The sequence below is a fragment of the Diaporthe amygdali genome, assembly GCF_026229845.1.
Source record: "Diaporthe amygdali strain CAA958 chromosome Unknown NODE_12_length_1037015_cov_66_201586, whole genome shotgun sequence".
NCBI lineage: Eukaryota > Fungi > Ascomycota > Sordariomycetes > Diaporthales > Diaporthaceae > Diaporthe > Diaporthe amygdali.
In genome coordinates, this window is record NW_026517032.1 from 583,312 (window position 1) to 608,639 (window position 25,328).

At 52.6% G+C, this 25,328-nt stretch overlaps 8 protein-coding genes across 8 annotated transcripts; 4 read left to right on the forward strand and 4 right to left on the reverse strand.

Moving 5' to 3' along the window:
* Positions 1-7,859: 7,859 nt before the first annotated feature.
* J7T55_001909 (uncharacterized protein) lies at positions 7,860-8,093 on the reverse strand (the record flags this gene model as incomplete). The annotated part of the gene is made up of 1 exon (XM_053142820.1): positions 7,860-8,093. One exon carries the CDS (start codon positions 8,091-8,093, stop codon positions 7,860-7,862), a length of 234 nt encoding a protein of 77 aa, XP_052994361.1.
* Positions 8,094-8,372: 279 nt separating this feature from the next.
* J7T55_001910 (uncharacterized protein) lies at positions 8,373-8,621 on the forward strand (the record flags this gene model as incomplete). Its single annotated transcript, XM_053142821.1, has 1 exon — positions 8,373-8,621. One exon carries the CDS (start codon positions 8,373-8,375, stop codon positions 8,619-8,621), a length of 249 nt encoding a protein of 82 aa, XP_052994362.1.
* A 5,183-nt stretch (positions 8,622-13,804) lies between these two features.
* J7T55_001911 (mrna splicing protein yju2) lies at positions 13,805-14,836 on the reverse strand (the record flags this gene model as incomplete). Its single annotated transcript, XM_053142822.1, has 2 exons — positions 13,805-14,700; positions 14,815-14,836. 2 exons carry the CDS (start codon positions 14,834-14,836, stop codon positions 13,805-13,807), a joined length of 918 nt encoding a protein of 305 aa, XP_052994363.1.
* Positions 14,837-16,490: 1,654 nt separating this feature from the next.
* Positions 16,491-18,530, forward strand: J7T55_001912 (methylenetetrahydrofolate reductase; the record flags this gene model as incomplete). The annotated part of the gene is made up of 1 exon (XM_053142824.1): positions 16,491-18,530. The coding sequence occupies one exon, from the start codon at positions 16,491-16,493 to the stop codon at positions 18,528-18,530; it is 2,040 nt and encodes a 679-aa protein (XP_052994364.1).
* Positions 18,531-19,672: 1,142 nt separating this feature from the next.
* J7T55_001913 (uncharacterized protein) lies at positions 19,673-20,104 on the forward strand (the record flags this gene model as incomplete). Its single annotated transcript, XM_053142825.1, has 3 exons — positions 19,673-19,889; positions 19,987-20,012; positions 20,090-20,104. 3 exons carry the CDS (start codon positions 19,673-19,675, stop codon positions 20,102-20,104), a joined length of 258 nt encoding a protein of 85 aa, XP_052994365.1.
* A 229-nt stretch (positions 20,105-20,333) lies between these two features.
* Positions 20,334-21,493, reverse strand: J7T55_001914 (uncharacterized protein; the record flags this gene model as incomplete). The annotated part of the gene is made up of 2 exons (XM_053142826.1): positions 20,334-20,751; positions 20,832-21,493. 2 exons carry the CDS (start codon positions 21,491-21,493, stop codon positions 20,334-20,336), a joined length of 1,080 nt encoding a protein of 359 aa, XP_052994366.1.
* A 706-nt stretch (positions 21,494-22,199) lies between these two features.
* On the forward strand, positions 22,200-23,763 carry J7T55_001915 (Pisatin demethylase; the record flags this gene model as incomplete). The annotated part of the gene is made up of 2 exons (XM_053142827.1): positions 22,200-23,510; positions 23,578-23,763. The coding sequence occupies 2 exons, from the start codon at positions 22,200-22,202 to the stop codon at positions 23,761-23,763; spliced, it is 1,497 nt and encodes a 498-aa protein (XP_052994367.1).
* Positions 23,764-24,250: 487 nt separating this feature from the next.
* On the reverse strand, positions 24,251-24,943 carry J7T55_001916 (uncharacterized protein; the record flags this gene model as incomplete). Its single annotated transcript, XM_053142828.1, has 1 exon — positions 24,251-24,943. The coding sequence occupies one exon, from the start codon at positions 24,941-24,943 to the stop codon at positions 24,251-24,253; it is 693 nt and encodes a 230-aa protein (XP_052994368.1).
* Positions 24,944-25,328: the final 385 nt, after the last annotated feature.

Here is a 25,328-nt window from a genome sequence, read left to right on the forward strand (position 1 = left end):
GGAAGTGATCCCCAGAAGGAGGAGCTAGGCTGTGGGGCAGCTGGTTGTGGAGGAGTGGAGCTGTGGAGCTGAAACCTCTGGTCCCTGGTCCAGACTCCAAGCAGACTATTGTGTCTGTTGGCCAGGACTGAGCACCAGCTCGTACCGGACCGGCCAGCTCGAAATGCGTCGGCTAGGAGTTCATCTTGGCTCTCTCATCTGTCGGAGATTTGGGACGGTGGTGATCCTCAGTGGATCTGGACCGAACGCATTCGTCACACTGGACCGATGATCCATACTCTGCTGTGCAATGTGTGGATGAGCGTGGATCCGCATGCGAATGAGACATCGTCGGGCAGGTCACTTGTCTGATTCTGGCCATCATGCTTCGATCGCCTCAACGCTGTGCGTTGGCGCTGTGTGCTTCTCCTAGCATATACCAATAGAAATGAAGCCACAAGTCGGAGTGGCCGATCAGACCAGGAAAGTATGCCCAGATGAGGTGCACTCGAGGGATGTTTAGCTGTGGTTGTGGAAGCGAAGGTGAAGGTGAAGGTGAAGATGACGATGGTGAGGCAAGCATGAAGCAGGAACTGCTACACTGCAGGAAGCAGACCTCTAGCCTCCTCCTATGAGCAGTCCTACCCGAATTCTGGGAGTGGGAGTGGTGTGTAGGGTGGTCCGTGCTTGCTCTCGGCGAACCTGGAGCAGTTGCAGATGCGCATGCGTATGCGCATGCACCTGAACCTGCAGATGCAACTGCCAATGCGGTGGCCTGCAGCTCCCGCATCTGTGCACAGTCACCCACAGCGTTGGAAGTTTGCCACGCCTCAACGGCCGGCCATGTCTCTGTCCGGATAAGCATTGATCTTCTGAAACTTTTACCGTGTGCCTCCTCTACCAACGCCTCTTTTGTCTTTCTCTGGCTCTTCACACCCTCCCGACAGACTCGGCGACCTCGTTGCGATGCTTGCTCCGATCTGCCACCCACCTCCGGTTCGTCCTGCCTGGAGACAACTCGCTGTGGCCGCCTCCTGGTCGCCATCTACCGCGTTTCGAAATCTGCTTGCTATTCTGGCATGTCGACTTGGGATGTTTGCTCGCACATAGAGTTTGTTTCGCTGCCGAACTTTATGTGAACGGTGAGTTCCGAAAGCGAGCGCTCCGGATCGTGAAAACCATCTTCCGGCTTCGACCTTCAGCCTTGAGCCTCCCAGCGCTCTCGCCTTCAGTCAAGTAAAGACGAGCAGCTCAATCTACATGGACTATTTATGCATTTAGGTGTTCGAAAGCCGTCCAAGTTTCGTATTTCCAGTCTAAGGCCGCTGGTGTAAGTGGCGCACCCATCATCGCAGTGTGCCGTTAGGTCAGCCACCGCGCAAAACGACCAGTCCTGTCATCTCTCGCCAAAATAAGTGTGTTTGCTACCTCAGGCTGATTGGCAACCCATTCATATCACACGATTGCTGTCCTGCCGTGTCCATCGTCACAAACCTAGGCTGTGCACCTAGGACGTGCGAGGAGCGGCTGTAACCCTGTCACACTCAATCCCCCAAGACACTTGGTTGACTTGCATGCCGCCAGAGCCGCAAAATGGATGTCTATGCGCACTCAAGATAACAAGGTTTCAACAAGACAGCTTGATGCCTGATTGAGCGAGCGAGGTTTCTCCAGACTTTCTCCTTCTGGTCCCCGTCCACAGCGTCCAAGCACACGTAGTACTTGTTGCCCTCCACAATGCGTTCGTCCTTGCAACTCACGCACGTACCTGCATAAGGCTTGTTCCCAATTCCACAGCCCTACAAGCAGCGATGCCTGGACGAAACTTTACGACGTAGGTATTCTCGCTCCTTCGCAAGTCCCAAGGAACGGGTGAGGCCCGGCATGGCCGGTGAAGCGTGGGAACCAAGCTTTCGCTCCGTGTCCACCAATTCACAGCGTACTGTGATTGAATTGTGCAGAACGTTCGAGAGGGCATTTGCATTCATCTGTTGAGCTCAAGCTTTTACAATTGTGCCAGAGACATATATTCGCCACCGCCGTAGCCTGAAACTTGGGAATTGCAGCCAGCCTATCTCGTTCAACACAGGACTTGTCTGTTCGCACGAGGACGGAAGCTCGTACGACTCTTTCATCAGATTGGAAAACACACAAGGAGCCTGGCTGTTACAAATTATGGAAGACGGCATGAAGGAAAGCAGTGCCTTGGGTGTAATTTCTCGCGCAGCAGGTCAAGCTTGATGTTCCCTGACATATGTGGCTCGACCATAATACGACCAACCTCTTGGTGCCTACCTTTAGTCCAGGGAAGTTTACTGACAGATAGCGTTAAGAATTTTCTATTTTCTATCGACCACAAGAAAAATTACAATGCTGCCTTTTAGACATCTGTCAGCCTTGCTCCTGACCGCTGTTCGGATGGTAGACTGTCAGGCCTTTGGCGTGGCTGAGAGAGCATAGGACCGATCATCTTAGATATCTTATGCAGACTCTCACGAGCTGCTGTTAGAACTAATTCTTATGTTTTACGTTGGAACTCCCTGCTTTCATCTTCTAGCCTCCTTAAACAGCCTCTACCTTTTCATTTCACAAAACCCTGCAATAATCCGTGTCTGGGGCATTATTATATGACATGAGTCTCACCCCAATGCTTCCCGTATTACTTCGGGGAGCCTATATACGTACAACATGTGTTTTGACAACTGTTAGCCTTCATTAGTGTTGCAAACATACCACGTGATGAAGATTACGGAGTGCGCCTCTGCGCTTTGGAATCCTTTCTGTGGCCTCCTGGACGTTGTTCAAATTCAATAATACTTTGCCTTGAAAATATTGGAGAACTTTATTCTGAATATAATCGAGCAAGACTATAGCCTACCGAGAAGATTTAGAATAGTGCTGTTTTAGAATATTGTGACCACGAAATTGGCAGGTATGAGTGATCACGTTACACAAAATGCAGACAGAATCTTAGCAGGCATAAGCATCACCCCGCCCTGCTTCCTTGCAATTCTCTTCACCGACTTCGCCTATAAAATTCGACAATATCCGTTCTGCCAGAGTTTCTCACCAGGTCCAGCCGTCCGCAATGTGGCTTTTGAAGATCGAGGATGCGGCCGACGGTGCTCCAAGAATCAAACTAGAGTACCATGTAGGAACTTATCCTGACTACGCTATTCTCTCACACAGATGGGGCCCACCGTCCGACGAAGTCAGCTTCCAGGATCTCCAGAATAATTCCACAGCAGTCCGAACAAAAGCTGGGTACCGGAAGGTAGAGCAATGCTGCATCAAGGCCCTCGAACGAGGCTTGCGGTACGCCTGGATTGACACCTGTTGTATCGACAAGTCGAGCAGCGCAGAGCTATCTGAGGCCATCAATTCGATGTACGCTTGGTACCGGGATGCGCAAGTTTGTTTTGCTTATCTTGAGGATGTCTCAGTGCCATATTCAGATCCTGAATTTGGCCAGCAGCTCAAGCAGAGCGCCTGGTTTACCCGAGGCTGGACGCTCCAAGAACTTCTGGCCCCTTCGGGAGTTACATTCTTCACAAGCGACTGGCACCACAAGCCGATAGGTAGCAAAGCATCGCTGGTGAGCCTCCTTCACCAAATAACATCTATACCGATGCTGTTCCTAGTTGAGAGGAGCTTCATTTCTCATGCAAGTGTTGCTGAGAGAATGTCTTGGGCTTCAAAGCGTGTAACGACGCGCGTTGAGGACGAGGCATACTGTCTAATGGGTCTTTTTGGTGTCCACATACCGATCATCTACGGAGAAGGACGACATGCTTTTCAAAGACTTCAGGAGGAGATCATGAAGACGATCCCGGATCATAGTATTTTTGCGTGGTCTAGTCTCCCGACCCCTAATTTTGAGGATTACCTCCCGGTACTGGCAGAGCGCCCTGCACAATTTCTCGAATCTTCCGATCATATGCCTATGGATCTCAGCGCCTTCGACACAAGGTATGGGCCAGGAGAGCCTGGTTACACCTTGACAAATTTCGGACTGCGCATAGATCTTCCAATATGTTCTTTTCCCGATGGACTTGGAGGGCTTTTCATAGCCTTCCTTGCCTGTAAACTCGGAAGGGGAGCGGATAAAGAAGTTGTCCTTATCTTACGCCGACGACCTGACCGTCCAGACGGCCACTTCTTCCGTGTCGCATTCAACAAGAGTCCCCTTTCATTATCATCACGAAATGCAGCCGCTGCTTCAAGAATGAAGTTACGGAGGGGTATTCTCTGGATATCGACCCATATTGAAGGTACATTCAAAGCAACTCTGGAGCTGTCATCCCGTTCCTTGGATTCCGTTCAATTTCGGGGCATTACATTCAGCGACGAAACTTCGCCTTTCATGCACAGTACGGTTGAGCTAGTGCCAGGAAACAACGTGGCTATTGTAGCAGCTTTTCAGGCACGATCTGGATGTCATTCGGACCAGATGCATGTGCTTTTCGCAGCCACAGGGCTTCATAAGGGCGAAGTCTGGTATTATTTCGATGGACAGGAGACCGCCGGTCAGGAACTGGGGACAGCAGAGGAGTTATACAGCAAGCTAGATTTTGGTCACAACATGGGATGGTATGTCCCTGGAGTTCGTGATAGGGTGGGATTCATCCGGCGTGATGGCCATGTTGAGTGGAATTCGGGTCCATGTAATTGTTTCAATGTGCATATGTATGTCTTTGGTCATTGGGGTATTCATTTTCAAGTTGACGGGGATGCATCTGTTCAGTGGGTCGAGCTCAAGATAACGGGTCGAGCTTTGACTAAGTACAGTTTTGACCACAACAGAGCCTTTAAAGTACATTCTGGAGGAAAGGAAGGGAGATCTGTCGGATGCTACTGGCCGCGGCTCTGTGGGATCTTCATACAGACTGAGGCGGCTGAAGAAGACAGAGAAACTCTCTTCGATACTTCTCCAGATATAGTGGAGACGTCGCCATTGTCGGATATTGAGCCTTATGAAGGTGACCAAGAGCGGGCTACCATAATGGTCATATAAGTGAGGCATCAAAATGGACCGTGGCATGGGATTTAAAAATTAGAGAAAGAGTAATAGCTAGTTTCTGAGTACTAATAAATCCATAATTTTTTTACTTTTAATAAAGGAATCGATTAAAGTCTTTATATAAAACTTTACAGAGTTAGATTATTTACAAGTAGTATAAAAACTAGTAGTGCAGTTGCTGTAATAGTTGCTGTTAAAAATGAGGAGGCTTTAGTATTCACAGATATATGCATGTTAAGGATAGACTAAAGGGGAAAATGGATATTCTTAGTAAGATATAACTTAAGATAGCGTTTAATATGAAAATACGTTACGAAGCCAAACTGAGAGCTAAATGCAATGTCTTATTGTATAATCTTTGTTATATATCTTGCTTTAACTTTGCAAAGTACGAGAACATTATTATTCGATACAAAACGCAGTATACAGGATTGAACTACCCTCCATATGGACCCTTCCTCAGGGCCTTCCGTTGGGGAATATAGCTGGATGATCACTCGCAGGATACCTCAAGTGAGATTACCGGATACAGGTGTGTTAAAACTTGTTTCACAAGTCTACTGGAAAGCTGTTGCTACCGAACCATTCCTGCCTACGCACTTGTAACGTACGGGGATCAGAGCAACGTTTCCCGCATCACCGGCTTCGTTGTCGTTCCGGCAAGCATATCCGCACACAACATGTGTTTTGACAACCGGTCAGCCTTTATCATTGTTGGAATACTCAAACGAAAAGCCCGCAATCCTACTTTCGCTTGAAAATCGGCTCCTTCCCTCATCTATGCTTTGACAACTCGTCCAAGTACGCCTCTCCGGTTTTGGAGAATAGCATTTCGTCGACCTTGGAAGCAGTTCTTGGGCATCCAGACCACATTCACAACCCTTATGACGATGATCACGCCAACAGCGTACGTGGGAGCGTGAGCCAGAGCCGCAGATCCTATCTCCACACTCATCACGTCGTACAACTACGCTCCCGGATGCAGAGAGATTCTCGCTGTCATCGAGATCACATACAGCGTTTCGACAGAAACTGTGATCACAGCCGACATCTCTGACACCCGTCTCGGCGCCTGTGCCATTAGGTACCACGTGGGTACCTCTGGAGAGACTCCAGACTTTTTGGGGTTTGACTGTCCTTCACACTGGTGACTTAGAGCCCCAGTAGAAAGGCAATCGGTAGTCGCGATCGTCAACAGCTAGGCCGGCTGGTGGCCAGACATCTACGGAGACATGACGTCACATAAGCCTCTCGTCCGTTCATGAACAGATCGATCGAGGATGATATAGTGGTGAGTGCATTGTAATGAATTATCGCCGAAAGGTGGAGTAGCAACAACGGACGGGGGCCAAGAGGGGTGTGGCAATGTATATGAACGAGCGTGAAGGCTTCTCCACAAGTCAAGCTGATCCTCCGGAAGGAGAACGTGAATCGTGCCTGGGTTGAAATAATATTGACATGGTCGGTATGACATATTTCCTAGGAGCGCATGACCATCGGTCTCACAAGTCATCTACAAGCGTAAATGCCAGTCTCAGTAGCCAGGTCTTCAATCAAATGGTCTGGAAGCTATAGTATCTCGGAGCCTTGCGCTAGATAGCAAAATTCTAGGAAACATATTTGCTCTTTGCTCTGGGTTTGTGGTGAAGTAGTAATGGTTGTCTTCGCATCGAATCCGAGCTCGACTTGCGTTTTCGGCGATGAAAGTTATCCTGGACTCTGACGTAGAACGTTTCTGCATTCAGCTTCAACATTGAAGGATTCAGAACCAAAACTTCCAAGTAGGACCCAGGGCATTCACGACCCTTAACATAGGCACAAACTCAGCGAACAAAAACAGCTTCCCTGGGGATGACGTCCAAGAGCGTTTTAAAGTAGGCAGTAGTGTGATGAAACACCCCTGGCCCCAGGCGCGAGGGCGGCAGAGCTCGAATGACGCCTTTCGAAGCCCGGAAAGCACATTGGGCACCCCTTCATGAATCAGACCAACGCTCTCCCACCTGATACCTGATATCTAATCCCACGGTGAACAAGGAGCAGGGTGGCATCGGCAAGGTTGAGGTCGCAACTGGGAAGAAGCCAGAAACCTAAATGGCTCGCCAGTGCCACAGCCTACATTCAACCCATGAATCATAATGGCTCGAGCTGATTGGATACATTAGGGGTCTGGCTATCATTGACAAACGACCATGCTCTCTGTCCAGGCGCAGAGCAGGATGGAGGCTCGAACCTTGCTAGGAGAGGCGATTGATTTGATTGGATTTCGAAACGACTCAGGCGTTGGAAAGCAGTCATGAATGTAGAGAGTAGAGAGAGACGTGCTGCCAGGCACGAACCTGAACTGACCTGCTGGTGACACGGTGATGAAATACACAGCGAAGGCCTCGAGTAGCAGCGCCCTGAGAGACTGGGTAGGCTCATAATCTACCAGCTAATATCTCTGCCATAGCGTGGTACACATCAAATGAAATTCATGTCCGTTTCGATGTTGGGAAGCTAGATCCACTGTGAAATGCAGAAGCCACTAAAGTCTGCCTGTCCGTTCGAGGAGAATAGGCGAGAGGGCTTACGGAATGGGAGACAGAATTCTTTCAGGAGAGGCATATGCGTGCTGTTCGAAAGCATCGTGCCCCCTCCCCCCCCATTACTGGTATGATATCACTATGGGTCAAATCTCAGACAGAGAAACAAATCTTGCTTGACCCCATAGGACATGCAACCACGCGCTCGGCTGTTTACTCAGGAGCGAGGACCTAGAATGAGAATGAGGACTGAGCTCAATGGGTGTTGACTCGAAAAATGGCTGGCGCTCGGCGGTCTGTCGTCGCCGCCGCCATTTCCATTACCATCCGGGCTTTCATTATTCTCGTAGCAGCCGCGGAAGCAGCACGAAGCCAGGGGCTGCGATAAGCTGGCCGACGCGGTATGACATGAAGCACATGTCGGGGCAGAGATGTTTACCCGCTTCGTCATCGCCGTAGAATCTCGATATGAGCTTACCCCAAAGACGCCAGAGTGACGTCTTGCCTGCAGCAAGTCTCATATAGCCGTGCAGATACGAAAACATTTGCAGAAGGTCTGTTGGTAGGTTCATTTTGAAGATTTGTGAACATGACGAGATGGCGTCATGCTGGCATCTTCCGTCAGCCTCCGTTTTAACAAATTCCTGAAGAAGCTGACGGACTGGGTGGTGAAAGGAGACAAACGATTGACCGCCTGGAATTATTACATCAGTCTCGGCAAATGACGTCCGTACTGGTTTCCTCCACTCCAGCCAGGAAAGGGAGGCGAAAAGGTAGGCGATGTCCATGTATTGGAGGTATGACTTTGATGGCATCCCCGTCAACGAGCCATATTCTCATCAAGCGACGAAATGACTGCACAATCTGTGGATGAAACAACAGCAATTGCTCGGTGTGAACAGGGCATTCAGGGCCTGGAAAGGTCTTCGCCGCGGAGCCGGATCGCTGGCCGGAAGGCCAAACACGGCGCCAAGAGTCTGGAATCTCACTTCAGTGGCGAATTTGCTGGGGATATGATGGGGATTTCGAGATGTCCATTGCAGACAATGCTCTCCACCTGTGTCTTTGAGAAGCACCCCGGGCACGCACCCACCATGTAACAGCACTGGGACTATCTACCTTCTTCACGCGGGAGTTTCAATTCGAATATCGCGTGTGGCCCGAGAATGTAGAACCACTGACGAGGCTGCGATCTTGGGATCGGAGTTTCTTAGTTGAAATCGAACTAATGAGCAGACGTCATCACGTGTGCGAGCTGAAATGCTCCAGCCTTGCAGTAGAGCAGAGGTCAATGGCCATTGCTAGGCCCGCAGGTAGCTGTGGGCCGTTGAAGCTGTAGCTGTTGAATGACGCTGTATCTTAGCTGTGGCTGTCGAATGACGACGATCGACGTTCCGAGAGGGAGTGAAGGGTCCGGAGGGACAGGGGAGATGCACTAGTGTCACAGTGAAGTTCGTTTCGACGGCCTGGGCCGTGAAGTCACGCTGGCGTGGCTGGGAAGGTGGAAGGATGGTCCTGACGTTCCTCGTGGTCTGGATCGTCAGGCCTAGTGTGTACTGTACGCATACACTGGCATAGTCCTGCACTGGCAGATGTGTGAAGACACATTGGACCGGGCTCCGCAAGGTCCATGCTCGAGAAATCATGCACGCCGGCCGGTCTGGCGGAGGGAGGCGCTGGACCCTTGATGCGTCTATGGCGTGTCAGTCAGGGCGGGGAAGCGAAGGAAGACGTTGCGTCAGGACTAGGACAGTAGTGGTGCCAATGTACGTAGTCTAGTATCAACACTTTCTTCATGGCTGCGTAGAAGGGCAGGCTCGAGAGAGAGACTGGTGGGCCGGCAAGCAGGCATGATGATCTCACCTGGCCGCGCATGAAGACGAAGGGTCGAGCCGAAGAGTGGCGCCCTAAGCTGCAATGCAGGTGCAGATGCTGGCTGCAGGTGCGCATGCTCATGGTGAATCGTGACAGGGTGGTTTGTTTGTCGGAAGCCTGGGACGCCTGTGTGTGGCAAGCGACGTCAAAGGCGCGGATCTGGCGTTGTGGTGGGCTAGTAAATGGGATTGTCGAAACGCGCGAGACGTCAACACTGACGTCGAGGCAAGTCAGCGATAGGCGCAGATATGGATGCAGACTAGTGGTAGGAGGATTGAGGCGGAAGAAAAAGGGCTGGGGTCCCTGAAAGAAGGACCCTGAATGCAGCGGAGCAGGCACATGCTTCCGGACCCCCCTGGGTCCCTTGGCCCCCCCTTGGGCCTAGACTGTCGTGGACCCCTGGCAGTCGACTGTAACTAAGTTCTGCACCCTTAGGCACCGTTGCTACCACCACGCCCGGAGCCGGCTGGCCTCTTGCCGTTTCCGTTTCCGTGCCGATGACGTAGTTGCCAGCTGCGACGGGGTGGCACGCCTTCCGTCACTTCTGACCTCACTCGTGCAAAGTCAGCTTCCTTTTGGTAGTGACCACCGCCGAGCATGTCGAACCACTGTCGTCAATTGCCGCCTCCCCTATCGCCTCAGCCGTCCGCCCGCCACCGCACAGTACAGTAGACTTATCCAGATGTACCTGCAGTGCTGTCAGTACGTAATGTGTCGCCAGGTCAGGACAGGCTGACGGGAGGTCAGAGGCGTCTCGTCTTGTTCCTGAATGAAATGGCTGGCCGCCAGCAGCATTCGCGATGGCTTCGCACACGCCCAGAGAGCCTCGACTCGTGAGCCCAATCACGGCCTGATGAATTCAGGATTAGGGGAACAACACGCTCGGGGCGTGGCCGTGCAAGGCCACTCCATGCATGTGGGATCCAGCACCTGCCAACTCTTGCCAACTTTGCTGCTGCTCCTGGTCGCGGTCAGAGACTCCCCAGACAATGCCCACCCAGCTGCCCTGGCTGTCCCTATACACCACAGCTGACACAGGCTGCATAGGCCGTGATCAGCCTCCCTCAGCCAGTGAGCGTCTGCCCGTGGCCCACAGTTTGCTCTGGGGAAGCCCTTGGATACCTGCTGTCGAGGTAGCCAGTACGCTTAGACCAACGCACCAGGCCGTCCCTACGTCCCTCGCACCAGCCAATGACATCATGTGGAAGCGAGACTATGTGGCCAAAGGCTGTGTCGATCTCTCGAGGCGTACTGCTCAGCAGCCCAGGTATCCTGGTATCCTAGCATGCCTGGGCTGTGGTCGTGCGCCGGTCTCTGTCTCGCACAGTCCAGGTCGTCCCAAGCCGTCCCAAACACGCACCTGAGGAAATCCCGTGCCTATGTTCGTGTGTGTCTTTCAGGGCCTGACACGGCTAAGTTGCTCCTCCCGGCGAGTGCCATTGTGGTCTACCTGATCTGCGCTACATCTGACGACATTCGTCCAGATAATCCCCCCCGGATGGGCTGCTACGGCGAGCTGTGGCCAACAGGCACTGATGTAGCCCATGACTTCACTTCAGTCCCGTTGCCGATCGACAGGGTCTTGCACACCCACGCTCGCTCGCCGTCATGTACATCAGACCCTGTGTGATCCTAGCGTCGCCTGTGAGGTTCGGCAGGACCATGCAGACTCATCATTGTCCACCACTCCCGAGCCGCGCCTGGGCTGCGGCTACATCACCCAGCCCTGCAAGTGGCGACGATCCCTGTGGGCCGTCACTCGCACACATGCTGGGTTACGACATTCTGTGCAGCCATGCGTTAGACAGTCTGACCAAACATGGCCCTCAGCAATGACGATCCCACTCCCAAAACCGCTGCAGGAGGGGCTGGGGCGTGGAGGTAGCAGCACTAACAGCTCCATTCTTTTCCCTCTGTTCCAAGTGGGCTACTGGTAGAGCAGCTGGACGAGGGTCTGGAGATGGAGACGGGGACCTGGTCAACGCAGCCCAAACGGCTACCTTGCCCAAGGCCCGTCTTTGCCTTGCTTCTCGCCCAAATAAGCTTCCGCCTACCTAGTCTTATATAAACTGGATTCATCCCAGGGAACTCCTTCTCTTTCCCAAACCCTATTTCCACTTCCACCAGATATCCCATTTGATATAACATCCAGCCCAACTTCTCCAACTTCACCAAAGCTTTATCCAGATCTTGGAGTTTATTTAAAACTACAAGGCCAAACTCATCTCTGTTCTCTTCAGGTCACACTCGTCTTCCACTCAGACTACCACCTACACTTTTATACAAACGCATATGCCTCTCCTCAGAATGTCGTCCCGAGAAGACTCCTTTTCTGTCAACATGCAGAACTCTCCACCACCGCCTACAGATATCGGGTCGTACTCCCGCACAATGTTGTTACACACAAAGAGACAAATGGAAGCTTTCTCAGGCACACCAGACCGTCGGAGTCGAAGCAACGGTTCGCGAAGTAGTGGCAGTGGCCAACGCGTCACACCACCAATGCCCAACGGTGTGCACCACACATCGAGTTCTGAAGACGATTACCACCATACATGATCGTGCAAGCGACAAAATTTTTGGCTTCAACGTTTAGACCATTACTATCGCCATGCGTAGCGAACGAGACGCTGCGCGGTGTAGAAGTGTTGCCCACCATCACAAGGCAACCCAATTCGGCAGGAAACTCGGCCGCGCTCCGAAACGGGAAAGCAAACGATATTCCCTACTCACCTTTGGGCAAGATCATATGCCAACTTTCCCCGGCTCGTGACAAGACACTACCAAAGTCTTGGACACATAACGGCCGCAGCACCTGTACACTACCATTACCACCATTATCACGATATGCCGACGACAGTATTCATACACGCGGATCGTGCGGCGAATCTTTCAGGAGCATTACCAGGAGCGAAGGAGATTTGACGCCGCCACAACAAATTGTGACGGCTTTCTGACCAGCGGCCACGAAAAAGGCAGTGCAGAATATTTAGCGTTGAAATTCATTTATATTCACGAACCTTGCACTGAAAGTACCATTTTCTAATCATGCCCATTGAATGTCATCCCAAAGTCCACTGTGAATGTGAGCGTTGTGCATTTATTCCTACGACCCGGTAGAGATTGGTCCTCCGACACACTGTGAAAAGAGTTGCTGCTTGCACAGTGGATATCTGTGAAACACTCGCCCGTACTCTGCGAGGGCGAGTGGTGTGTATCCATTGATCTGTACGGTGCATAATGATCAGTTAGCTACAATGACGCCCCCCTCTCTCGACGGGGCCACCGTCATGGTGGCATTCCCTGTCAAAGAGAGGCTTTAGCTCAACGTAGATACCTGCTTTTCGAAATTGATGGTGTGTACACCTGACTGTGGGCTCGCAAGAAATCCAGATCCGCAACCCTCCTGCCGTTTTCGTTCGGGCTTAACCGGCTTTTCTGCTCGTGCGCGGCCACCACCCACTTGTCTGGCCCTCTAGCATGGAGCTTCCTGTACTGCAGTAGAGGCCAGGTCCTTTGGCTCACGGGGAACCTATCGGTCCCGAAGGATAAGAGGGCGCTGGCCGCCTCATTGGTACGAGTATGCTTTGATAGAGGAGAAAATGTCTGCACACCATGCCTCTTCCTGCTCGACGCGGACACACCCGGCCGTGCAGGACGTGAGAAAGTGTGTTTTCTGCCACGTTCAGCAGCGCCATGCCAGGGAAGGAAGCCCATCGAGACCTTCAACCAACAGTGCTACATCAACCAGTCGGCGGGCTCCTGTTGGGTGACGTGAAGCATTGCATCGTAGTGTTTTACCCTGGCTAATGAAACATCTTTGCCCGGGCCACATTTTTGTGTCTCCCTCGAACACCGCGCGGCAATCCCTTTGCCAGTTTTTCTACATCGTCGTGGCTACCACAAGGGGGAATTATCCCGCGAGAGTTGGCATGTGGTGTAAGTACCTGGCTGCCCTGTACCACCCACCCCTGGCTTGAATATGATAGGCCCGCCCCCTCCACCTGGCCGGTTCCCTCAAATCTCGTCGCGCAGCAGCAACGTATGGGGTGACATTCGCCTGGGCGCATGCACACACTTGACTCGGGGCCATGTTTGTGGTCATCGTCTCCCACGCCAAAGCCTGTTCTCAAGGCTCCACCCAATCTCCACGGGTGGGTTGTCTTCGTGGGGAGGTCGGGCGGTTTGACAGGTTAGCAGGTTAGCTGGTTCTGTTTTCAGCTGGCCACTGCGGCTTGCTACAAAAGCGCCGTCATTTTTAATTCTGCACGATCTGGCTAAGAGTTGGGTGTTGCTGAGAGCAACTTGGCTGGCTGCGGGGACCCCCGCGTCGTCCGCAGGGATAATCGAATTTTGAACCATTTTGGGTATCGTAGCTTTTGACTCCTAGACGCCGTAACACACATGCTTAATCACTGTCCGACCCATACTCAACTAGAACTGCCTTGGCCTTCACTGTCGGAGCCGGAGCCGGCGCCGGCTTCACGGCTGGTACAGGAGGGGGCCCCATTTTGAGGCCCGGGATGAGGACCTGCTCCTTCTTTTTAGCCTGCTTCTTGAAGCTGAAGGACGCAGGGGCCGCCTCCTCCTCCTCTGGCGCTTTCCTCTTGACACCATTCCCGTTGCTGGCCGAGTGCGAGTCTCTGGCTGCCACGTCGTCTTCTATCACCTCCCAGGTCTCCTGCTGTGCCTTGGCCGCCGCGATGGCGTTCCTATAAGCCTCTTCGTCCTCCGCATCCTCTTGGCGCCTCAGCTCGTCCTCGGGCCGGACGACCGAGGCGTCCCCCAGCATGCCGTCGTGGTTCGCCCGCTCCATCCGCGCATTGCGAGTCCTGATTTCGTCCAGGGCGTCCGCGACGGCCATGTCCCGCTTGGCGTCGATGGTCTTGGCCTCGAGCTCCTCCATGGCGTTGCGCTCCTCATCTTCTTTTTCCAGCCTGTCCAAGCGCTGCTCGTCCGTCTCGTCCTCGTCCTCGACCTTGCGCCACGGCTCCGTGTTCCGCTTGGCGCCGCGCTCGCACGTGTAGTCCTGGTTCTTTGGGTCCGTCTTGAATGTGATCTCGGAGCTGCACCGCGTGCAGCGGATGTAGAAGCGGAAGATCTGGATGCCCAGGTATTTCTCATTCTCGGGCGTCTCTTTTCGCGCGTTGAACTTGCGGCCCTTGTAGATGTACTCGCCGCAGCTGGTGCACTTCATGCTGAAGGGGGCCATGAGACGGACGGTTTGGACCTTGGGACCGACCTGCTTGGGCCCCTTCTTCTTGGTCAATGCCGCCGGGTCGAAATCCGGGGGATAGTATTTCGCTAAAGAAACTTGTTAGCTGGTTCTATGTATGGGGAGGAGTAAGAAGATAGGATTCTAGGCTACTGCCTAAGGGTGATGCAGCAGGTTTGGAAGAGCGATCGAGTTGGACTTACTGAGCACTTTTCGTTCAGACATCTTGAATAAGGCTCACGAATGTATCAGTACCGGCGGAAGTTATTTGATGCGACTGGCCTGTCGTGTGCAATATCGAAGGGGGAAGAGAGTTTGGCATCAGCATTCATGGAGGTAGTGGTGGTGGTATTTCGAGAACCCGCCTCCTCGGGTATTAGGTAATCAGCCGCCATCGGTCCCTCACCGTGGCTCACCTTCGGCACTCAGCTAACAGCCACCTTGTCCTGGTAAGGCGGTGAGTACCCCAACTATTCTGCCGGGCGATTCGCAACTTTTTCTTGGGTGCGAGCCGGCGCGCTTGTTTCTGCCCTTTCCTCTTCCTTTCTTTAACGTGCGACCACTCACTCATATCACCGCCAGCATAGCAATCTCTTCCTCTGTACTGGCAATCTCGAGCTGTGGTCTAGATCAAACAAGCTAGACTTGACAATAGTGCCCTAAAACCGTCATTATGAGGGCCCCTATATGCGTGGCATCCCAGGATCTGATGACGACCTGACGGTACAGACATTCCATTCCAATACCAGTTCATAGCAGAGGCTGCACACCTCGGACTCTGCACAATGACGTGCTGTGTTACTACGTACGGTGACAGCTGAAACGTAAGTGTATATCCCATCCTGTTTGCCCCCAAAATATCCTGCTGTGATGCTACAACAATCATCTGGTAAGCTGAACGCTCAGCCTGGTGCCTACGGCATCCGTCAGGAGTCGTGGGCGCACCGTGGTTGAGCTGGAAGAAACAGATTATGGCAATATTTAATTCATCTGAGCGGCATTATGATACCCAGCTTGATGAGCCCTGCTTCACGGTGCCGAGGCTGACTTCTGGCAGCGTCTCACTTTGGGTCGCTTCAGTTGTCAGATGGATGCTTTGCAGCGCGAAGAGCCGACTCCCCACGGCCCGGTTCGCCTTGCCGACTGCGGATGTGACCCTGCTCTGGCTCTATCAAACCTTACGTGAAGTCCTCTGGCACACAATATAGAATTGTAGCTAGCTCTGGACTCTCCCTCCTGGCGCATGGCATGCGCCCGCACGATCTATGTGATCGGTACGATGTTTGGGCACTGTCTAGAAGGTCTGGCGCGGCGGCGTAATGAATTAAGGTCGACAGCGTCTGAGGATTTCGTCCATGCATCAATGTCGTGCATTCCGTATAGAGAACTCATTCCAGGCCTGGCCGTTCGTTCTGCCTCAACAACCGACAAATCTCCGAGATAATGGATATCGTGATATGGGAGTCTCATCCGGCGGCACTATGATAATCCCGTGGGCCACTTTGGCTTTGTCTGGGTGGAGGGACCCCCCACTTGGTGACGGCGGGGCGGGAACGCGATTGCGAACAATCAGATCTTTTGCCAGAACAAGCCATTGAGACGTCACGTCTTCCCTCCTTTCTCCAAAAATTTGTCGCCGTGTTTGATAACTACCCTCCGTTCGCTCACTTGGTATCTCACTGTCGTATCGTCCCTTCTACTGCGCTGTCGCGCGGGCTAGACAATCGCAAGCGGCTGTTTGACTGCCGACAACGGAGCGACACGCGATCCCGCCCACGCTGCATTTATCGTGAGCCATCGTTCTCGGTCTTGCTCTCGTTGTCCAGTCTGTCTGCTCGTATTGCACACTGCGCCCACTCGAGGTCCCATCGCCTTCATCATGGACAAAATCACGGACAAGATCGCGGCTCTGCCGCCCGATGCCAACTACTTCTCCCTCGAATTCTTCCCACCCAAGACCCAGATGGGCTTTGCCAACCTGCGATCCCGTCTTGAACGCATGGCCCGAGCCCTAAAACCGACCTTCGTCAACGTCACCTGGGGTGCTGGTGGCTCGACCGCGCAGAAGTCCATGGAGCTCGCCGAGATCTGCCAGCGCGAGCTTGGCCTGACAACCTGCCTGCACCTGACGTGTACCAACATGAGCCGGCGACTCATCGACAAGGCGTTGGAGGACGCGAAGGTCTTGGGTATAAGGAATATACTGGCGTTAAGAGGTGATCCACCGCGCAAGGAGGAGTACCGTGACGAGAACGAAGACGACGACCTCGACGGAAGCGACGAGTTCACGTGGGCGGTGGATTTGGTGCGCTACATACGGAAGAACCACGGTGACCATTTCTGCATTGGTGTCGCTGCATATCCTGAAGGCCACGCCGATGAGAGCCATCCCCTGGGCCAGAGTATGGAGCACGACCTGCCGTCGCTGGTAGAGAAGGTTCAGGCTGGAGCAGATTTCATTATGACGCAGTTGTTCTTCGACATCAAGGCGTACGACAAGTTTGAGAAAACGCTTCGTGAGCACCCAAGCGGTGCCTTCAAGGATACCATCATTATTCCGGGCCTCATGCCCATACAGAATTACCAGATGATCAAGAGGACGACGAAACTGAGCCATGCCAGGATACCTGACGATCTGATGGCGCGGCTGGAGGACGTGAAGAAGGATGATGAGCAGGTGAAGCAAGTTGGCGTTGACATTCTCAGTGAGCTGATCGAGCAGATCAGGGAGATAAAGAACAGGACACCAGGACCAAAGGGATTTCACTTCTACACTCTCAATTTGGAGAAGGCTGTCTCCTTTATTCTTGAACGGACAGACTTGATACCACTAGAGACACCGAATGAGGAAGCGGTGATGGACGACTTGATACCTCTGGTGCCGAAGATCGAAGTCAACGGCTCGGGATCGAACCACTCTTCACAACAACATCTCGCTATCGGCCACTCCTCCCGCCGCCAGTCCAATGTGTCATCCGAGCCGCGCAATCGCGTCATCATATCTGGCGAGAATCGCAACCCCTCCAACCCAGAGTACGAGGCCACACAGCTTGAAGCCTCACGGCCCTATGACCCGGTCCACAGCCGGGTTAATACCCTGGCTATCTCGGAGGGCGAGGGCATCCTTGGGCGCGAGGCAACATGGGATGATTTCCCCAATGGACGATGGGGTGACGCTCGGTCGCCAGCGTACGGTGAGATCGATGGATACGGTGTGAGCTTGCACATGTCCGTGACTCAGGCGCAGAGGCTGTGGGGGGCTCCCAAGAAGGTGGAGGACATCAACACTCTGTTCATCCGCCACCTGAAGGGCGAGCTCTCGGCAATACCCTGGAGCGAGGAAGAGTTCAACGCCGAGACTGGGACGATTAAGGAGAAGCTGATCGAACTCAACACGCGCGGTTGGTGGACGGTCGCATCGCAGCCTGCTGTAAACGGGTTGCGGTCGTCGGACCCGACGTTTGGCTGGGGTCCGGCCAACGGATTTGTCTTCCAAAAAGCGTTCGTTGAATTCTTTTGCCCCGCTGACGACTGGAAGCGGCTGTACGAGAAGCTATCAAAACCCGAAATGAAGAACACCATCTGGTTCTACGCGGTGAATGCGGCCGGTGACTTCCTATCGTCCGACTTCAGCGGCGGTCTGAATCTTGAGGTGCAGGAGGCTGGCACGAACGCGGTAACCTGGGGTGTTTTCCCTGGAAAGGAGATCATCACGCCCACTATCATCGAAGAGGTCAGTTTCCGGGCTTGGTCGGAGGAAGCATTCGGCATCTGGGGCGAGTGGGCACAGGTCTATGGCAAGGGCTCGGAGAGCTCCAACTTCTTGGAGAAGATGAAGAGTGACTTGTGGCTGGTTAACATCATCCACCATGAATATGTCGAAAAGGATGCGCTGTGGGAACTCTTGGCGAGTTCATAATATGTCACCAAGACTGCACAACAATTGAGTGTTAGCATTATCGCCTCAACGAAGGCTCTGGCGGCTCCCAATACAAAGCGATCCGAAAGAAGTATTATATTGGACTTCAACGTCGGTCACCGTGTGGTTCCAGCTCTTCCCTCTATTGATTCGCTACCCCTGCCGAGCAATTGTGTGTCTTCTTCCAATGTCTTTCCATTCCCACGTGGCTCCATTTACATCTTAATCTTTATCCAAATGGGCTCTCGCTTATCTTGGCAGGGGTTCGTCTCGTTTACAGTGGAACTCCATCTTTCTCTAACAAGCGGTTGCTTCCGAATAAACTTTCGAGGATCATAAACAATGATTATGATCTTCGCACCCAGCGCAGACCATTTTGGGGAGGCCCAAGAAGCTATTCGGAATAATTTGCAAACACCTGTTTACGCGTACATTTCCAAGACGACCACAGCCGTTCTTCCTCCTGCAGGATGTCAGCCACTCCTGAAACAAAACGCCGCCGGGACCGACCCATTTAATTGGCAATCGCACGGTTTTAAATTGCAGCTCGGATGATCGGCTTCCAGGGCTGTGGGATCCGACAGCGCCGCCGCGCCGCACGGCTGGATCCCGATTCTGACAGGTAGCCAATCGACGACAGAGGATTCTCGACTTCCTCTTGTCTCCTGGCCAGATCGAGGATGGTGTGGATGCCGCTTATATCGGTTAGGGGGCCACGCGATGTGAGGGCTGGGGTGACTTGGCCTTGGACCGTGGGGTGATTTTTATATCCACTTGGACATGTGCACTCTCTCGATGGGCTTCTTCTTCCGCCGACCGCCCTATCTCTCCAGAGTCACTGGTCTGCCTTACTCGTTCAATTTGAGTCTGATAAAAAGCTGGGCTTTAACTTTCTGTATTTGAAGGCAGCGTTGATCACTGTCTTGTACCCTCACTTATCCGCCTTGAACAAAACCATTTATCGCGATACCTATTCCCGAACGACTAGTCGACTACTCAAGCTGAGCTGCAGCTTCGCCAGTACAGCTGCACATCTCACACCCGACCAGTAAAACAATTGTGGTCATTCTCAATTCCGCCCCATATCAACCGACGCGGGACTACCTCACATCCCAAAACCCAGGCGAACTCGCAAAGCAGACATGGCCGAAGCGATAGCAGCAGCAGAAGGCTCTGCCACGACCGACTGGGTCACGTTTGATGGCACTGGAGTGCCCTCCAAGTTCATGTTCCACGCCATCTTCTTCCCAATAATAATGGCCGTCTTCCTCGTCGTGCCCGGCATCATATGCTATTTCTCCCTGACTTTTGGACATCGGGGCCGAATCTCTCAGTATTCGCCACCGAATGCAAGATATGGTGAGTCGCCCTGGTTCCCCAAACCCGTCTTATGATTGAGAAGGTCTTCATGGAGGCTTGATATTCCAAATCTAGGCTAACATGCTGGCTGTAACAGAAGCGAAAGACGTGCATCATGGACCGGTTCATAATGGACAAGTAGCGGATGTGTAGAGCGTGTTGATTTGCATTGGGCTGGAGTTCGGTGTTCTTCTCCTCAGGATGACTTCTCCTGAGCGGCAGGTGTTTTTTTTACTCAGCGTTGGGTTGGTATATTGTTAGTGAGTTGCTTGTGACTGACTGGATCACCGTAGTCACGCCGGCAATGGTGCCATGACAGTGGCACTGGGCGATACATTCATGCAGAATGAAAGAAATAACACAATGTCTCCGAGACATCGAAACGCGTATGATTATCTGAACGGATGAATGAGTTTGTTTCAATATTGCCGACTAACTGTACCTTCATCTTGTCACCTCCCACTCCCTGCTGACCATGATCCCTGGTGTCTGTCTGCTGTCGTCCTTGGCCTCGAAACTACTGCCATCTCTGCTCTCATGACTAGCCCCTTTATCTACCGAGACGGCTGAAACCTCGGCCGGATGCTTGAGTCCCAGCGGACGAAGTCGAAGTTGATCGCCGCCACTTTCGTCGCCAAGAGGCTGGAACTGCTCTCTCCCAGAAGTCCTGAACCCACGATCGATTCCGTTTCTGTATTTGCAACGCCCGATCAGTGGTCGAAAAAGAGGAATGCAAGCTAGAGTGACAGCCATGCTAGGCTCGAGGCCACTGAAGATGTTGGCTAGGGTCATGCTGTATGGAATGTCCGTGAAATCCATCTGCGTGAGGCAGACCAGGCGGATGGCACTAGTGATGCAAGTGCTAGACAAGGAATCGAGAAGTTAGCCTAGAGATAGTAGGAAAGTCAACATTGAGGGAAATGCTCGACAAGGCGAACGTACAGGAAGCCCAAGCTGAATATGGCAACTAATGCCAGCTTCTTGTATATGCCCATGCGCAACTTGTACAGCGCCGGTAGGGGCAAAATGACGATAGCAACATCCGTTGCAAGGTTGATCGTTCCAGTAATTATGAACGAAAGGACTTGATCTCCACAGTGACCATTAGGGATCGTCTTCCAATTCATCGAAAAAGGCTGGCATATTAAGCACCCAGCCAGAATTGTGCCGGCTGCCCACGCCACAGTAATTGCCATGGCGGCTCTCGCTGTGATAAGAATGTGATATTCTGCCTTGAACAGCTGAGAGTACAGGAGCAAAATAGAAGTCTTAGAGAAAGCGAGACTCAATGTCCATAGGAACTGCAGCGGAATAGTGAGCTTGAGCAGTATGGCAACTGGCTCGCTGCCGAATTGCGTCACGATCTCTGAGGCATGCCCATATGCTAAACCACCGTGGAACACGGCTGTGATACTAATAGCTTCAAGGGCTATTGTCAAGGCTGCAGCAATGATAGCGCAGTAGTCGGTCAAGTTCAAGGATCGCGATGAGATGCGGCGGGCGAGGACACGAAGAAGTACTGCGGCTGCAGGTATGACGCTGAAAATTATGGCCGAGGAGAGAACAGCTCTTTGCTGGTAATTAATAATTGGGAAAGTCGTCATAGTTCGGACATGTTTGTCTGCAGGAACGATGATATCCCCTGGAATAACTTTTGTGCTGGACAGAATGACTTATAAGGCATGGCCCAATTTGATCGATGTCATCCCGACCAATATTTCAGCAATTATTGCCATCATCCGTTGATTATTTACCAGTTATTCGATGTGACAAAATCCGGCGTCGCGGCTACGGCACTCAAAAGTTGTAATGATCTCCGGTAGTCACGCAACCCACATGTTCGGTTGCCATCTCCGGCACGTCAAGTGACGGGGCAGACTTCCGAACCGGGGTCCGGGGATACTCGGTTTTGTGAGCCCAGAGGCTGGTTGGTGATCCACATTCCCTTGCTGGGCCTGCTGGGACGCCTATCTTTCTATGATGGGTCTAGGGCTGCGGAGCCTTATGAAATAAATACGACAGGTAAACCGTTTGAGCCGAGGCGAGAATCATCACGGTGGATCGCAAAAGCCCAAAAAGTTCAGAGCCAGGTGCAATGAGTCTAGCTATCTTATCCGACTCTTATCATTGGCCTGGGGCTGATGAAATGTAACATTCTTTATTTTGTGTGCCTATGAGCGTCAGCTCGAGGTCTACCTGAATAGGAGTGTCAGCATTCGTTCGTTGCACCGTGGGGAAACCATCCGATCTGTAGTAGAATACTTGCCAATGAGCTAGGACATCTAAACCAAAACTAACCACAAAGACAAGATGGCGACTTTTCCGGTCGACCAGATGAGCAACGTGCCGATCGCCCTGCAGGTCCTAGGATCGGTACTGGTAGCCGTTCTGAGCATCCTCATTTGGAGAAGGTATCTGTCTCCCCTGCGAGATATCCCTGGCCCTTTCGCTGCATCCTTCACTCGCCTGTGGCACATGAAGCGGATCCTGAAAGGCGACCAGAACCTTGAACTAATCCGTCTCCACGAGAAATATGGTCACTTTGTGCGTATCGCCCCAGATGAAGTCAGCGTCAGTCACCCGGATGGGCTGAGAAAGGTCCTCCTTACGCCACTGCGCAAGGGCGACTGGTACAAGATTGTGCACTTCCCGGACAGGCGCTTCAAGAACCCCATGGGTGAGACAGACCCGGCGACCAAGAACGAGCTGAGCAAGCATGTCGCCTCGGGCTATCTCCTCAGCAACCTGCTGCAAGCAGAGCCAGCCGTCGATGACACGATCGAGCTGCTCCTCGGCTGGCTGGATAAGCACGTAGATGAGCGCAAGCCTCTTGACCTGGACCGCTTCTTCACCTATACCACTTTCGACGTCGTCGGCGAAGTAATCTTCTCCAAGTCCTTCGGCTTCCTGCGCGAGGGCAAGGACATCGGCGGAGCCATTGCCAACTCCCTAGCCCAAAACATCTACGTCGCTGTTGGTGGCTACATGCAATGGTTCCACTTGCTGCTGTCCAACCCGTTGGTGACATGGCTCGACATCCTCCCCTTTGGCCACATCATCGACACAGCGATGGGCGCAATAAAGGAGCGGGAGAAGAACCCTGAGGCGCGCTTCGATGCCGTAGCACATTGGTTCCGATACCTCGAGCAGAATCCGGACCGCATGACAGCTAGAGAGATACAATCAGCCGCTGCCAATGCCGTGGCCGCGGGCGCGGACACTGTTGCGTGTGGCCTGCAGTCCTTTGTCTACCACATGATCCGCCGCCCGGACCTTTGGCAGCGGGTGAGGAAGGAAATTGACGACGCGGGATTGTCGGCGCCGGGGATGCAGAAGAAGGTGGTGCCATATTCTGAAGCACAGAAACTTCTTCTCTTGCAGGCCTGCATTAAGGAAGCCCTGCGGGTGTTTAGCCCAGCTCCGATGGGTCTTCCGCGTGTAGTCGGTGAGGGTGGTGTTACAATTGGTGACCGCACGTTCCCAGAAGGGACGACTTTATCAGTCAGCGCCTGGGTGATACACCATTCCAAGGAGTTCTGGGGTGCGGGCGCGAGTGAGTTTCGTCCGGAAAGGTGGCTGGCTGGCGCGAAGTCGGCAGCCCTCGACAAGTACTACATGCCTGTAAGTCTCAGTTGGTGTGCATTGGTTCCGTAATGGCTTCGAAGTACAGAAACTCACATACTCTTAGTTCGGACTTGGTTACATGTCCTGTCCTGGGCAAAATATCACTAAGATCGAGCTCTCCAAAATCTGTGCGACAATTGTTCGGGACTATGATATTCGCCAGGTCGACTCTAGCCAGGAATGGCAATGGAAGCCGTACTTCACTGTTGCCCCACACTCATGGCCCTGTTATGTCGAGAAGCGGCAATAGATTGCATGGTCTCCTTCGCGGCAAAGAGGCTCATTTGCAGGACCGGCAGAGGATAATTGAAGCGGCTTTGTGGAATTCGAGAGGTCAGTCGGCAGTGTCTATTCAGAGACGCCGGCTGTGCCGAAATTGGGCCGTGGCCTTGAGTAGGTAAGAACAGGTCCGAATCTGATCATCTTTGGGCATTGCACAGATTTATGACGGTGCGATGTCATCAATTGCTATTGTTGTAAGATTTATGAGCTCATTAATAAAGAAGGTTCTTGAGTCTCAGACCGCTCTCACTGTACCACGGCAATTGACGAAATAAACAAAACAAAAGACTATATCAAGAGGAGAAAATAGCACTAGTTTCGGGGGCCCAAATTATAGAAGACAGCAATAGTACCTACGCCGGCCAATAAACCTGACAGTAAAATCAATTGACGTCACTTTTCACAGGATGGCCAGCTTTTCCTTCGGGGATATGATGTCTCTCGACCATAAAGCGTCATACGCGTCTCTGTCTCTTGTTCTGACGCTTCTCCCTTCGCTCATCGATTCGACTTTGCTTGATCGTAGACTCAAGCTCGGCGTGTCGCCACGCAAAAGCCTTGGTCAACTCCAACCGAAACACCTCATCATCCAGATCCTCCACGCACATAGCAAAAATCTCAGGTGGAGCATTGCTAGCGGCTGCGACGAAGCCTGGCCAGAATGGCCAGCCCTCTTCTTTGCACTTCCGGAACATTGTTTGGAGATTGAGCATCAACGCCTTCAGATCTGCTTCCGAGCTTCGCTCGCACAGATCCTGCCAGAACTGAACTGAAAGTTCCCCGAGTTTCTCAACAAGCTCTGCACTTGCCATCTCCAAAACTCCACGGTCGCGAAAGCGGTCCCCCATGTGCCAAAGGGTCAGAATCATCGCCCAAGGGTGGTATTTAGACATCCCTTGTGTATCAACGGGCCATATGTCGTGCATCTCCAGGCTGTTCTTGCAGAGAACCAGTGGATACATTGCGCCAACGTATAGACCGAAGTCATCGGGGGAAACGTCATCTAGGTGAATTGTGTTCGTTTGACCGCCACCGAATGGGCCACCAAGGGCTTCCATAAAGTATTGTGAGCCCCTGATCAGCACGTCTTTGTGAATGCAAAAGGCGTCTCCACCTTTGACATTGATTGAGATCATTTGACCGGGCATACTAGTCTTGGAATTAGCTTGAAAAGGATGGATACGTCTGGTTATTGAACATCAGGATGGAAGCGGCATACCTTAGAGGCCCATACCTGTCTATATAGTTTGGCTCAGGCACTGGGCTGTCTTGCCGGCGCCGCTCGCAATCGCGGCACATGATGAGCAGATGAACAGTGAATCTACCTTGGTGAACGCGAGTAATAGGCTACTCAATTGGGACAGAGAATCGAAGGAGTCATGAATATAGGCTGGGCCTAGCTTTTTGTGGAAGGGTGAAATGGACCTCGTTCCCCGCTCGCCTTGAATGTCGTGTGCGCGCGACGCGTCTCGAGTTTCGACTTAGAGTTCAGTCACACGGGTGGTCAAGGTTCACCAATACGACTCCAGGCTC